The sequence below is a fragment of the Vanellus vanellus genome, assembly GCF_965231255.1.
Source record: "Vanellus vanellus genome assembly, chromosome: 16".
NCBI lineage: Eukaryota > Metazoa > Chordata > Aves > Charadriiformes > Charadriidae > Vanellus > Vanellus vanellus.
This window is the reverse complement of record NC_138921.1, coordinates 9,729,227-9,745,226: the sequence shown is the minus strand read 5'-3', so window position 1 is coordinate 9,745,226 and position 16,000 is coordinate 9,729,227. Positions and strand designations below refer to the sequence as shown.

Below are 16,000 nucleotides of genomic sequence, written 5' to 3'. Positions count from 1 at the left end.
CTTTTTCTTACCCAGAGAATTAACACCCCATCTCTGCTATCTCTCTTTCCTGCTCCCAGATATAATGTAGTGAAGTTCTTTTCTCCTTGTCATGCTATTCTTTCCCATCTCTCAAAGACAGGAGTCTACATAATGCTCTACATCTTCTGCACCACAATTAGCAGCCAGGATGCCACGGTCTGTACTCAGTGCTACTGCCTGTTGCTTAACGCAGTGGGCGGACCCAATACAAAGGTCAGAGCAGGAATGCTGAAATCTTTGGCGGACTGAAGGGGAAACCGAACTGTACAAGCCAAAATATACCCTCAGAGAGGATCGTACAAGAGCTTTTCACACCTATCGATTCTGCTGGGTAGCTGACTCTAGATGCCGAGTCCTAATGACATTAACAACCATTAAACACAGACAAGGTTCTACTGCAGGACAGATAGAATTTTACAGATGAACCGTACACATACTTTATCATATAATTTTAATTTAAAATTCCATTTGAGAATTAATAGTAAGGGCCTCCCTTTCAGCTAGTCCTCTCCACTTCAGCTCTCACAGCAGCAATATTGGCTCACACTATCAAAAGCCTTAAGGGGAACAGGTCCATAGAAAAATCTCTGCTCTGCACTAATACATTTCAACACCTGAGAAGCAGAAAAGTAGCAATTAAGCACAGCAAAATAAATAATTCAATAGTTAATTTGACCTGCCAGGTTGTAGAGGTGTTTTTTTTTTTTTTATATCCTACCAGATTGTACTTTAGTTTAGAAGAAGTGTCCCTGGAGAGTAATGCTGTGAGAGCCCGTAAAATGCTATAGTGTGATATAAAGCAAAAGCTCACCCATAAATGGGGCAACTATTGTTTAAATAAAAGTTTTTTTTGTTGTCAGAGTGCTGCATATTTCATGAGAAAGTGATGAAGTCCTCCTCTGATTCTTTATGAATTAATCTGCCAACTGATTAGGCAGGTAAAGCAGCCATAGATTGGAAGACTAAAATTGCACTGCAGGTACTTGACTTTTAGAGGGAACACAAACCAAACAGAAAGCTAATGCTCTTTTCTGTGGTAAAGGAATTGGCTTCTTTTTAATTGCCTCACAAATAATCCATAGACAGCTTTGAGTGGGAGCAATCCATGTGGCCTCTGAATACATGAATATACGCTGAAAATGGGGGGGAGAGGGGGGAATATTCATGCAAGACAAGACTTAGTAGGAGAACAGAACAGCAATACTTTAACAAGACACTCCCTGGTGACTACCAAGTTTACACGGTTACGAACTAGGGGTAAAGTTAACCTAGTGGGAAAAAAATAAAGCAGTCCAGATGGAAGGACTTCTAGTCCTTCCTAGTAAAAGAAGATGAGATGAAAACGGAGATGACAGGCAATCGCACGTGCGCAGGTGGAGAGAATTAAAACTAGGAGGGAACAGGTAGAACAAGGCTTGAGATGACTGTCAGCAGCCCCAAAGGTTGAGGGGAACAACACGGGAAGCACCAGAAGGGAACACTCTGAGCCTCCACGCGAGGCTCTGACACAACGGGATACGTGATGCTTCTGGAGCACGTTTGCTATTCTCAGCCATCCTCTGCGGCTACTCCAGAAGCCAAGTGGTCTCAAAGCAGCTGCACAGACGGGCTCAGCAGTATTACTGAGACTTAAGCACACTTATTGAAAGGAGAGTACACCAGGGAGGATGCGGTAAACGCAAACACTTTTTATCTTGGTTATACACACACTCTCATTTACTGAGTAGTCCAGCTTCTCGCTATGCTGATTTCAACCCTTTCTGACATTAATGCAAAGCAGTAAGGTTAGGAAAAAAAAAACCACCACAAAACCAAACCCAAAAGCAACCACAAATCCCTCTGCTGCTTACTGACACCATTGCTTAGCTTCTCTGGGTAGAGTATGTCAGTATGATCTCAATGTCTTTTGGAGAAGTGATAACAAAATTCTCCGCAAGGCTTAGAAAACTGCAGCTTGGGCAGGACAAGCACTGGGAACAGCCCCCAGGGCACGCTCTCCCCAGTACCTGATTCTGCCCAGTAGCTGATACTACCCTACAGGAGCATTTGCAATGATTTGAAAGATCGAGTTGTTTTAAAGGTAAATAAATAAATTAAACCAGCTCTTAAGCTTCTAGAAAATTACTGCAACTGCTATTACAGTCTTTCACGGTCCTAGGGAAAAAAAGTCGGTGAGAACATAGGCCAGGTGCACTACAAGACTTCTTTTATTGCATCTTCCATTTAATAAAGATATTCATGAACATATAAAAATAAACACTCCACTCCTTTGCAATTAAATTTCTCTCTGGTTGTAAGTACAGCTATTTTTAGTTTTAATTTGGGGATATCTCCCAGAACTGCAGAGCATAATCAGCTCCACCATAACCCTGCATCATCATTATCAAATACCAGCCTATTTTTGGAAAATACACATTTTACATACTGAAGATCCCAGCAGCCCTTTTTCAGCTGACTGTGCATATCAGTTCTTTCAGTCATGACTTCCAATAGTGTCAAATATTGGCCACTAAGTGGTGCTACAAAGTTTTACTCCAACTGCAGATCTGGCCCATTAAGCCCCAAACTGTGCTCGCCAGTCAATACTGCTCCCTCGCAACACAAACGTGATGAAGAAAGGCGTGCTAATTTCAAGCCCCATTAAAAATGCAGGAAATAATTCAATGTTTCCCTCAAATGTAAATGCAAGAAAATTTATGAGGAAATCAGATTGGTATTCAAGTTTCTAAGAAGAAAGAATAGAAATTGGCAAGGAGATTAAAAAAAGTACTTGAAAGCATGCATCTGCCTCCAGCCCAGAGCCCCCTTAATGGTGTCTCCCCATTTGACTGCTTTGGAGGTTTTGTGTTCATTGTGGTTTAAATTACTTCTCTCTCCACTGAGCTCTACTAGAGCAGGCACGGCAGCTTTTTTGTGGATCTTGCAGCCATTGCAGAACATTATCGGTAATGCTGCAATAATCAAGAATATTATTCAAAAGTAATTGCTAATGTGATACCAGCAGCCTACAGCCATCTCATCCCTACAGGTTTTCAGCTCCCCCGTTGCTGAGCAAATCTGGTTCGCAGCCTTTGAGACATAGGGCAGGGCGTGACAGTACGGCTCTCCCTCTGGGAAGAGCCAACGACTTACCAGCCAATGTTGAACTCAACGTGAGCATCAAAGAACCCGACGACAGGAGAGGTTGCCGCTTTCCAGCCTTGGATTCTGGCTCGAATCAGTCCTTCTCGTTTGTTATTGCGCACTATTTTCACCAGACCTGGGTATCTTTTATTGACATACTGGTCCAGATTAAATTTTAGCTCAACTGCAGGACAAAAAAAACCCACAGAAATATTCAGAATGAGAAAAGCCCTGCAACATTATGTTTTACTTTGATTTATTCTGCAATAGGAAGGGAAAGAAATCCTTAAATATTCCTAAACCTTTAGTCAGTCTCACAGATACGAACCAAAGTACCACAGTTGTGGCATCGACCAGTTCCAGGGGCATCAGCTCAGAGAAATTCTCTGCGCATCAGAGATTTGCACACACTTAATATGGCCCGATGGATTCAAACATTGTTTTGAAGAGGTAGCTTGTCTAAATATTTTTGAATAATTACTATTCTAATTCCCTGATGATTTTCATTAGGTTAAAACTGGCCTACGGAGGACCAATTCTGACCTTACAGCAGCATAACATGGGAGTCTGGTGGTTTTTTTTTTTTTTTCTGATTTATGCTTTTCGGTAAGAGTTTGAAAAATAACCTCAATGGATTTTGGGTCAAGACCTAATTCAGATCACAATTAACTTCCCTTAATTTTAAGGCTTTTCTCTTAAATATAATTAAGACTCCTCAATACCAGGCTTCTTCCCCATTGAACTAAACGGATATTGAAGATTTCAAATAGACTGCTTCTCTTTTGTTGAGCTTCAGGCATTCAACCACAGACAGAGCAGAACTCATTCACTCCTTTATCCAGTTTCATTTCAACAGGCGTATAAACAAGCAAATTACCAAAATGGTCTCTCTATTTTTTTAAATCAATCTAGTTTGGTAATTCATTTACACCGCAACTTATTCATAATGAGGCTTTTACTCAAATATATTTATTAGGAAAACTAGTAGGAGCTTCCAGGACATTAGAAGCCTCATTCTTCTGATCTACGTTACACAGTAGAATCATTATCATCAGAACCAAAGACCTGATAAATCTCCAGTTATCTAGAAGAATGACAGAGAAAAGCCATATAAGAGTTCACTGAGAAACACTGAGTCTAATTCTCTCTGTATTACATTGACTCAAACACTTTGCAGTCTCACATAATTACTCCATACGTTACACTGCCGTAATTGAAAGCAGAATTGGACAAAAGCTTTCTTAAATCTATAGGTTTGCAAACTTATTTTTGTTTTAGTGATTTGTTCTCCCAACCATCCCTTCTCTTTGAGGACCTTGAAGAGGAACAGCAACTTAAACCGGAATGATTTAAAGCTGTTGAAATGTGAAGGAAATGCTAAACTTGAGCCTTATTTTAACAAATATGATTTAAGAAGATGCAACAGTTCTAGAAGTCTAAGGTATAACAACTTAAAACACCACAACACTGCTAGTCATCTGTATCCTAAACGTTCTCCAAACCCAACCGTCCTGTGAAACATGTTGATCAACAACACCCTATATGCTCACCCAATATTTCGAGTTTTGATTGCTGTAATAGAAGTGTAATTTTTACATTCAAGAACTAGATGACCTGGAAGTTGCATGTGCTTTGTGCCCATTCTCTTTCATTCTCATGATCTAATTTACTCCCTGCCTAAAAGAAAAAGAATCAGATTCAAAATCTGATATTATCAGCAGCTGTTTAAAGCATGAAGAAGCAGAGTGTGCTGCCACGTAAAAGAGTAGAAATTATCTTTAAGGAGAATTTGTAGCCCCAGTTTTCCTTGGAAGCAGAGTTTAAACTTTTAGTCTATTAATGATTATATTCCTCTGGATCTGAAAGTGTGGAGAAAAGTGTAATTTCTATGTTAAGATTGCCTGTGCCAATGTCATTCATCCTGTGAGGGTTTCAATGAAATCAGCAGCGTTTATCCACATACTGTTTATTTATTATACAAACAGTTAATATTTACTCACAGCTTTGTGCAAGTGGCTCAATCAACCCTCTCATCGACAAACACAAACTCTTGTCAATTCTACTGACTTCAATAGGAGTACATTAATTTACACCAACTTATGATCTAGCTTATTAGCCATAAATCAGTGGTTGCATGTATGACCTTCCTTCCCCGACTATTTAAATGCAGAATGACTCAATGCTGCCTCATCCCAACATTGAAAAAAAAAAAAAAAGCATTTCAGCTCGTAGTGATCAAACTCCCTTTGATTCTTTGATTTACATTTCATGTCCCTTAACCACACAGGATACAGTACTTAGGGGAAAAGCTACGTATGTTCACCATTGTCACTGTTGTCATCCACCAGAATGATCTCCTTGAGCAAGTGCGACGGGGTGTGATTCACCACGCTGTGCACAGAGCGCAGGATGACGGAGAGCGCCTCGTTTACAAATATAAAGACCACAGAGATCTGGGGCAGGTCATCTGGGTAGGTCATCTGTTTGCACCTGGAAGGAAGAAAGCAAGAATTAAAACCCAAGCAGCCACTGGGAGGTAAAATACGCTGAAGAGTGTTCTCTCCTCACTGCCCTCCAGCATATAGGGACTTGCAGGTTTTGCTCTTTCTAACCCCAAAGACGTGGCAAAAGCTCAAAAGAAGCAACACAGCTGGGAGCAGCAAACTTTCCATCAACTCGGGGAACGCCAAAGCGTATCTGCATGCATACAGACTTGTAGCAACCCTCAGACTCTGGAAGGTTAAAAGCATCTCTCGAAAACCAAAGCAACATCAGTGACTTTGCTGAAAAACAACCTGGAGAAGGCCCACAAGACTATAGCCTGTCTGTGCTCCCAGCGGAACCATCAGAAGGTCTCCTGTCAACCCATAATTAGATCTCATACTTTTAAAACCAGGACCCACTCAAGCAAATTTTGCATTTGCCCACACAAAGGGCACTTGCCAGCCTTTCCGATTTTGCAGTTTGTGCAGCAATACCCAATGCACGACGTTTGTGGTACAGGCATGCCCTCGCTGAAATATTTGCAAAACAGATCTGCTCCATCTGAGACGTCACCTTGCCAGGCAGCTACATCCTGAGGTTCACCATTTCCTTTTGCGCTTGCTCACTGATGCGTATATGTTACCATAGACCATCTTGAGAAGAAAAACCGAGGCCTGGAGAGAGCAGACCTTCTGCTTCCCAAGCCCCCAGCCCGTGCCCCTCTCTAACACCACACTGCTTTATTTTAGTGGAATTCTCTCCCGCTAGCAAAGATGCTAACTTTAAAAAATTACCTATGTGTTCTCACAGTCAAAAGCCATTCAGAATTACCGTAGCAATTACTGAACCTGCTCTCTAAAATACGGCTAATGATATCACAGGAAATGACTTTTCCTGCTCTTATCAAACTTTCTGACCTCTCTGCTCATTACTTTGACATAACAATCACTTCTTTTCCCCACTAATCAGCAGCTATGGGGATGGGAAGGGCGACAAATGCTTGACTGTTGGGTAACCTCTGGAGATCAGGTATGAATTCTAGCAAAGTGCAATTATTCATAATTCCTACTCATCCCAGCACTATTTGCTCAGAGATCTGAGCACTTGTCATTGATTACGGTGTTACCATAGCTATTACTGGCAGCCTGCTGGTGGCCTGAAGCATACCGAGGACCACGGTGTAAAACTTCTGGCTAAGCAGCATTCTTGTACGGTCTAAAAATAAACTTGGAAGAAGGACAGAGATTTATAGGAGGTGTGAGTGCTCTGACACAGCCTCCTTTTTGAATTTCTTTTTGAACGTGATTTTCCTTTTGACCACACCAACATATCAAAGAAGTCCTTCAGGAATACTTCGCTAACCGGAAAAAGCCGTCAGCTAAATACGTGGACATTGCAAGGTTTCCCCTGCTGAGGGACATCTTTGATCTGAAGCAATTTGCTTCAGAGCTTCACTTGTATCAGCAGGACATAGCAAATGGGACTGGTACCCAGGCAGTGGGTGGTTGCTGGTGGGAGTCAGGCAGAGGAGGGAGCCCAGCCCAGGCCACGCACCGTGGCGGGGTCCTGCACCAGCCGCCAGAGCTAGCAGGAAAGAAGGGAAGCAAAGAAACAGTGCGGCCAAAGTCTGGAGACAACAAGGAGGCTGTGGCAGAGGAGGAGGAAGTACAGCGAGAATGAGAGGGCAGTCAAAGCAGCGCTTGCAACGCAGAGCGACAAGCAATCAAAGGAAAGGTAGGATGAACACAAACGTCAGAAGCAGAGAGGCATGTGTTGGAGGACCAAAGTATTTTGCCCAGGAAAAGACAGGGAGCGGCTGAAATAGTACAAGACCTCAGTGGATTAGGCGGCTTTATCTTCTGATTACGAAATTTTGCTGAACTTTTGTGGCGTAAAAAGTATTTGGTTTCCTGGTAAGCGGACTTTCTTGGCACGCGGCCACGTGTTTCTGTCCAGATGGAAAAGCTGAGAAGGATTAATCTTCAGCGCTTTTCCTCCATTGTCCCATTTATGTTCTGAGAAAATCAGTATTTCTAATTCAAGATTTAAAACCAGCACACCTAAACCATAGCCTCCACTTTTGATTTCTTTGTTCTTCATCATACAAAATTGATGCATTACTATCCTAAGTGTGACTCCGTGGTTCACAAGACCGTTCATGCCTTGGTTCTCTAAGATTACTTACATTGTGGGGCATCATGGGCCACTTTCGATAAAAGGCTGTTTTGAATTTGTTATCCTGCCTGGGTTAAGTCATTCCGATCACTTCTCACTGTAACCTTCCTTCTGTCAGTTCTCCCCTTTCTCTGTTAGCAAGACGTATGCATGTCTGCATTTGAAAAGAACACTCCAACCATTACGTATGAGAATATCTTTGGTAACCCCACTAACTGGAACATCTAGATGGACTCCGGCAAACATCAGAATTTAGCAGTGGTTTAAAAGCTGTCATAATTTTATTTCTTACAGCAAGGATGAGGAACAGCAAAAGAAGCTGTCCAGCTGAATACTTTTCAAAGTACAGCAGTGATTTAGGAGTTTATTTCCTGCAGACTTCCAGTCAACCTTGAACTCCCAACTCCTTAAGTCACTTCAGAAAATGAGATGGATGTGCTGAGGTAGTCAGGAGAAAGTACCGGTCCACTAACAAACGCTTCTGACGATGTCTGAGAGCACAAGCAATCCCAGTCAAGGGGCCTTTCCTTAAAAATCAGTGGGTGCTTAAGTGCTTTGTTGGATTGTCGCCCAAGTGCTTCCCAATGTATTCTGTAATTAGATACCAGCCGCAGCAATTTACAGTTAATACTTCCCTTCATTCCAAGAAACTCTAACCAGCAATTGACACTCTGAGCCAGAGAGTGACATTAGCAAGTCACACACACTACCATCAAAGCGCAACCGTGCCCACTGCCACCTTACGACGCCTTCGTAGCTCTGGTCTTGGCTGGATGCTGACAGCAGACCGAGCGTGTTGCCATGAAACACTCAGTCACTTGTGCCTGTAGGCAAGGTTGAGAAGTCAGAGGGTCAGGAAGACACGTGAAGTCCTCCTTGGTGCAGCCCTTGATTTTGGCCCTGGAGCACGGCAGCAGGAGAGAGTTCATTCCAGAGAAGTCCCAGGAAAACACAGTAAGGCTCTAAGAAGCCTACTGACTTTCAGTAAGGCATAGGGCATCCTCTCAGAAAACGGTTGGGGCAGCAGTCTGGAGACAGAGGGAGAGCATCAGGCAAGAAACCGAGGAGCTAACGATAGAGGAGCTTAACACGAGATTAGTCACTTTTATTCTTCCTTTTGAGAAGAAAAGTAACAGAAGGTGAAGACATCAAACCGTATGAAGGTGTCCTAGCAAGGCACACCCTTATTTATATGCTTCAACCTTACCACCACAAGGACTTTGGTTAGAAATTAAGAAATCCCCCGTTCCCGGCAGCCCTGATACCGTGCCGTGAAGTGCCCGGCCGTGTCCGGCGGCCCTGCCCCCGCACCAGCACTACGCCCAGCGCTCTGCCGGGGGGGGACCCGGGTACCACCCCCCCCCCCCCCATCTCCGCACTAGGTCTCATCGCACTATGAACTGCGGCAACCCGGTGAGGGAGGACGATTACAGTAATTAATAGCTGAAACTTGGCCTCATTAACATCTGTCTAACACTACTGGGTTGGGGGAGAATTTAGAGCACACGTTTGACCTCTGTGGTAGCTAACGATGGTCTAAGCTGGCCAGGCATAGCTCACATTTAATATTACTGTGATTCTAAATTAGTATTATGAACTGTCATCAGGTCTAACAGTGCCCAACCAGCAAAAGACTTCAGGTCCACGTGGGAAGCAGCGCCCCTCTCCAGGGCAGGCAGGTATGCTGTAGAGAAACACGCTGCTGGATGCACTTAGGACTGGCGATTCCAAGGGAAGGCTGACGATGCCATGGCTAATCATTTCCATGGACCGGCTGAGGACGGATTAGATCTGATATGTGAAACGGCCCTTCAGGCACCTTTCATACAACATGCCAAGCATCAAACCTGAGGCATCCTGCCGTTGTCCTGGGAAGAGCCTTTGAGTGGTCTTGCTCTGTGTTTGCTACCGCAGAGCTTGGCTGGCAACCCAGAGGTATTTCGTTTGTACGTGACAGAGAACTTGATGTCAGATCATTTTTCTTTATTCCAGAGATGATTTTCACTCATTCCTTCCCTTGCATTGAACCGCTTCCTTAAATGAACGTTTCCCAGCCAGCCCCCTGAGCCCAACTGTGAGCACTGCCTACGCAGGCAGAAGAAAACAGGAAAGGCTCTCCGGTTGGCAGACCAGAACCTTGGAAAAAAAATCATGTACTAACACAAAAAAGGTCACAGATTAGAAACTGGGACAATGAGAAAACAAAAGCTTCTCAGCTGCACATGAGCCTGCTCATGGCAGCCCTCTGAGCTTGGAGGCATTAAAGCGAAGGAAATTCTCTTTTGTCTGAACCTTCATTCCTTGATAGCTGCATTTACTCTGTTTGTACCTGATCCAACAGAAACATGTGAAATCCTCTATTTATCGGAGCTGGTCTTACGATCCATTTGAGTTGCACAATTTTTCGTGAAGGACTGACACTACAGCCATGAGCGTCGTTCAGTGCTTCACCAAGGCAAGAAAAATCTTTCCTGCTCTTTTTCTCCTGCCTTCTCTCCTGTCTGCATACTTGCAAACTCCAAAAATGCGTTTTGCTTGCAGACCTTAATATACTGAGTTTGGAAATGGATTAGGCAATGCATTTAGAGATTTCTGACAGCTTTACCCTTCAGGAAGAAATGCAAACAAAATTAAAGCTGCTTCATGAATCTTTAAAGTATTTAATACAAGATATGTTTTTCCAATGAACCACTGGGATGGAGATGACTGTGGGTTTCTCTCCTTCACAAATTTGATGAAATTGCTGGGCATGAAGAAACCTCCTCTGCAGTTTTAGCACAAAAAAACCCACTCCAACATGCTCCATACCTTGAAAGCTGCAGAATGGTCTGTGTTCGGGTTTTATAGCCACAGCGGGGGAAAGAGGCAGAACAGCACTTCGTTGGGTACATGATCGATGAAAACACAAAGATAAATATTGAAAAGATCATTGAACCCTTGCTCATTAATACTAACAAATACTAGTTTTAATCACCAGGTCAATGTGTATTTTGAACCCAGTTAAACCAAAGGCTCAGAGTAACCTCACAGACACGGGTACCCTTTAGCACCTAAATGCTGTCGTGACTTCTGTAGACACAGACGATTTACAACAGCTAAATCACTAGATTTAGTGGCTAGTTCGATGCCCAATTTCTTTCTCCAGAGAACCACTGAGGCTTTGCAGCTAGTGCTAGACGTGATAGTAACTTTTCAGATGCAGAAATAAACTAGCATTACGTTCTTGTTCTGCATCGGCACAACAGTGAAAATGTGACAAGCTGCGAACATCTCCTTCCCCAGCACGGGATTCATCTGCTGACCAGTCCGCGGCAAAAGCAATGACAGGCTACAAAACTGATTAGCTTCATGGATCGTGAATCTGTCAGGCAGAGGGCTCCAACTCCTTCCTAATTAATTCTCCTTCTCAATAACTGCATTATGCCATAACATTCTCTTCCTGTTGAGGACGGATTTTTCTTCCCTATCCAAAAAGAAAAAAAACCAACCAACCAACATCAAAACAGTAAATTTTTAAGTTCAAGACTTGCTCTTACTTTGTCCTCCTGTTTTGCAGCTCAAGGACAGCATTCACTAAGAATCACGTAATATAAATACAACCGTGAACAAGGGAGGGGTGGTACAAAACACTGATGCTCTACATATCTTGAGAGAAGCAGCTCAACGTATTTACAACTAAGGTAAAAAGAGAGGCAATAGTTGCTTTCAGATAAAGCCTAGAAACTATGGTGATACCAGAAGATACCTTTTTACCGTGGCTATTTCCATGCAGACCGTGTTGCCTTATAGAACAGCCTCCGCTTTGATTTATCATAGAGAAGAAAAATCAACACCACCTCCTTTTTCGTGAGTTTATCTGGGGAAGTGCAGATAGAAGACACAGCGCAATTTTTGTTGGTGCTGTAAGCACCAAGGTCTAGGCAGCTCCAAAAAATCATCAACACTGATGAAGAAAGGATTTGGTGGGTCAAATTCCTCCCCTGAGCGACAGCTGAAGAAATTTGGATAGTTTTCCCTCCACCTCTGCAAGTACTATAACACTCCTGTCGGTGTTTGGACGTTCAGCATTGACAGTGACTGTCTGTACCCATCCATTTTTGGGGTCTCAGCAAAGAAAATACTTGCCAAAGCAACAAAAGCAAATTTTGCGCTCTACTGCCGGATTCTTCTTGAAAGAACAAACCGAATGAGAGCCTTGCAAGAACTAAATGTAATGCCGAAGAAACAACTGCCCCTTCTGTTGCTCGAGAGATCATCTTCATAGCGAGCACTATTTAAAACACTCCTCTGTCAGGACTTTGCAGTCCGTAACTGGTCAGGTCCCCTGGCTAACTTCTACCTGAGTTCAGCCTCGAAGCCAGGCCTTGGCCACACTCCACACGGCACGTCCTCCTCAGCAGTTATCCCCGAAGAAGAAATTCCTTGAAATAAAGACAGCTCCTCAACTGTTCCTCAGTACAAACTGTGTCTGTTCCTCCTCCCACAGCGTCTCACTGCTTCATATTAAAGGGGAGTCAGGGGAAGTCAACTAAAATAATCCGTCCTCCAGCTTTTCTGGTACGTAGTGATGTTGATGGGGAAAGAAATCACCCACATTCAACAAGAAAGAAATCAGGGCAAAGCCTTGTTTCTGTGCTAATCTCAAACACTTCCTGTATGAAGGAAAAGTGTCCTTTAATATCAACCAGAAACAAACAATTGCAATACGCCATGAGTTTACCAGCACACATCTGCTCCTGGGAATTTCCCACATTCCCAGGCTGAACAATTGGTCTTCATGCCCGTGGGATTTGCAGAATGAAGGAGAGCAGCAGCCTTTTTAAAATAACTGTCTTTTATACCTTAGAACTCTCTCTCCTCTGTCCTATTTCCTACAGAAAAGACCAAATTTACAGGAATTTCTGTCCCGTAATACTTCCAGGAAGGAGAGCGCCCTTTCAAGCTGGGACCCAGGCAGGTCCACAGGCAGGTTAAAGCTCCCCATGAGGTGCAATCCATGGGACAAGCGTTTCTTAAGAATCAGACATTCATTTTTGTCCTTTTTCCTTTCTTTTTAAATTCCAGGCTGGTACAACTAACTGGGATTAATATCTCTGCACAAAAAACCCCACACGTTTGTATCTTTTTTTTTTTTTTTTTTTTTTAACACACTTGCTGCTGTATTTGGCTTATTTCCTCCCTTCTCTTTGACAAATTATCTTACGTATACGGTAGAAAGCCCTGAGAACTGGCAATCAGTGACTGATAGCACAATATATATGCATAGTTAACAGACGCAGCATGAAGATGGCACCACTTGTAAAGAATATTAACCCTCGCATTTAGGATTATTAGACTCTTCAAAAGTAGCTGCCACGCGCCTAAAATAACAGGCCTTGTATTTCAGTGAGCTATTTCTGCCCTTCCTCCAGGCAAACAATACCAGAAACACGCCATCATGTCTAATACTCATATTGATTTATACACATAAAAATGCTAAAACTAGTTCCAATCACTTTTAAGACAAGCCCCTTTATTAACATGAAAAATGGCTAAGAGCTCACGCTCAGATCCTTCTGCAGTAAAAAGTATTTGCCTTTTTTTGGTAACTTAACTTGAGTCACTAATATGTTTTGAAATACCATCTGTAAGAAATTTCCACTGTATCCCCCAGTGTGCCCATTCGGATCTGCCTGTGGCTGTATGCATGCTGCATCACAAAGCATTAGGCTGATTGGAAATTAATGGAGAAGCTGAAATCTGCTTTCAAATGCTTTTCAAAAACCCCCAAAGAAAATGTATCCCCCATGCGATTTTATTTTTAACGGCGCTGCACTTAAATTTAAGGAAGAGCCCAACTAAATTCCAAGTGACATGTATTCTGCCTATTTTTAGGCGACTAAACGCTAATGGCTTATTTAGATTTGTCAAGAGATTCTTGAGATTTCGGAAAGATCCTGGTCCCTGGTTCCAAGTGGATTTTTAGCTCGCATCCTTTAAAAGCAAAAAGTAGACAAGAGTTGTTTTTAAAAAATAAACATAAAGGTGGTCTTGAAAAATTCTGCTTTGCGATTGGAAACCTCTTTGAACTTGAAGTGAAGCGAAATATAAACATCAGTGAAACCAATGAAGTGACACTAAATAAAGGCAAAACTGAAGGCATTTTGCCAATTCACTCTAGCAGTGCTTTGCTTCAAAGTTCTTACTACCAAAATATATTCAGAAAACACTACCTTTTGCGCAACTTATTGAAACTTAATTCTGGGAACTATGCTGTCTGTGGAGGAGAGAGAATATTCTCTCATCTCAAAGCTTCACCAAAACTAAGACCTCATATTTCAAATCGGGAAGGTTCACGAAAAGCCATTCAAGAAGCCGGAAAACCTTTTCTAGGGAGCGTTCACAAAATTGGCTGCTACCCTGTGGCACCACTTCTTGTTCCTGCCACCGAGGGTCATTACTCTCCAGCCAGCAATGTGAAGTCAGCTGCTTGGCTGCATTTCCAACAGAGATTTCTAGCAGATTTCCCATTAAGAAGTACTCTTCTACTCAAGCTGACGCATCAAGATCCCAAAAAGGATATTTATGGCAAAGGAAGAATTAATCCCAGCATGCCTGCAGGGAGTGAGAAGGTAACAGCCCAGATACCCAAAAGTGGACTATGTATCTTAAGCTACCACCTTCTCTGAAACATCTCTCCCACTGCCCTCCAAGTCCACGCCAGAGGTGAGGGGAAAACAGTGAAGTGGACGAAATCAAAGGAATCATTTCCCATAAATAACATATAAGAGTAAACTCACCATTTTCCATTTGTACAGAACAGTTTGCTGTACCCTTGAAGCTATTTGTTATTCAGATAATAATATGTAAATACAAAAAGTTTTCCTTGGCTATTAAAAATTTTACTGCAAGTATTTAATATTAAAAATTCAAGGTACTTTTGTTTGATTTTGTCTATCTCAATCCCTCAGCTGCTGCTGGTGGTGCTGGACAGAGTCTGCGGATCACAGTGTTACCTAGAAATGTAGGGCAATAACAAAGTTTTCAAGGTAACTGCCGCAGAGCTCTTCATGGATTTCATTACAGGTTTGCTGTCACGTCGCAGCGTGGTGGTAAGGAGACGGATAGACGAATGCAATCACTTTCTACTATTACTTCAGCTAACAATGTTTTTTATGATCTCGGGAGGACATACAACAATGTTTGGCAAACAATCCTCTCTTTAATGGGCTCCAGTGTATTTCACAGGAGACCAGCTTTAATCTCTGGTCAAATCCAGTTGCGCAGCAAAATGTTTCTTTCTGCCTATGCAGAAATACAGGATGGTTGGAGGAGTAAACAACCAAACGGGAGGTCAGTCGTAAACCGAGTAAACCCATCCCCTCGCTGCCTGCCAAAACCGTAGTGAGAAGCTCTTAACGTTGCTCCATCCCAGCAGGTGTGAGGCTGGTTGTAGCCCGGGAAGGTAAAGCTTCCCTGGCAATCGCAGCACCCGGCGTGCTGAGGTGATGCAGAAGCCGAGTTGACTAACCAGCACTGGCCTTGAAATGTTTAAACAGTAGTTCACAGGGCTTTTCCTCTTGCTTTAAATGTTCGATTTCTATCAGAGTGAAAACAGACCAAGTTGATGGTATGTGGGAAGAATTATGGTTCAAATAGAGCAGTGTTCCAAGAACAAACGCATAAAGAACATTGATTTAGCACTGAAAATGGGAGTATTAAATCCATGATGTTTAGATGCTTTATACAGGATCGAGCGGAGTGCCTGGTGGTCGTAGCAGCGTGTTTATAAAAAGGCACGTCTCCAAGTCAAGCAGAGAGGACAAACGAAGGCGCACGTGCCGCATGTACTGCCCTTGCTAGACAGGGGTAGGAAACTGCCCGACAAACCAAGCCTCTTCAACAAGCAGTGATGGAGCGCATCCAAAGATCTCAACGGACTTGGGATCAGGACCCTGCAGGACAAATCACCGGGCAAAACCAGCTTTGTGAAAACCTAAGAGTTACTGCTCTTAGATCCTGAAGTGCAGATGGGACTTTACTCCTCTTTACATCTTTCCCAATGATACTTGCAGAATTGTTCTTTGTGTATTATAACTACTTTATGAAGTGTCCTATTCAAGTAAAGCAGTTAAGCACATCTTAACTTCACTGGGGTTACTCATACACTTAAAACTGGGAACATATTTAAGTGCTTCATTGGACTGAAGCCTAATTG

General features: G+C 42.8%; 1 protein-coding gene across 1 annotated transcript in view; it reads right to left on the bottom strand.

The window, feature by feature from the left end:
- The window catches only part of GALNT9 (polypeptide N-acetylgalactosaminyltransferase 9), a gene marked incomplete at both ends in the record, with an annotated part of 153,438 nt that overhangs the window by 93,358 nt on the left and 44,080 nt on the right, over positions 1 to 16,000 (bottom strand). The window contains 2 exons of the mRNA XM_082491448.1: positions 3,154 to 3,328; positions 5,468 to 5,634. Coding sequence (XP_082347574.1) covers positions 3,154 to 3,328; positions 5,468 to 5,634 — 342 coding nt within the window. The remainder of the gene's footprint in view (positions 1 to 3,153; positions 3,329 to 5,467; positions 5,635 to 16,000) is intronic.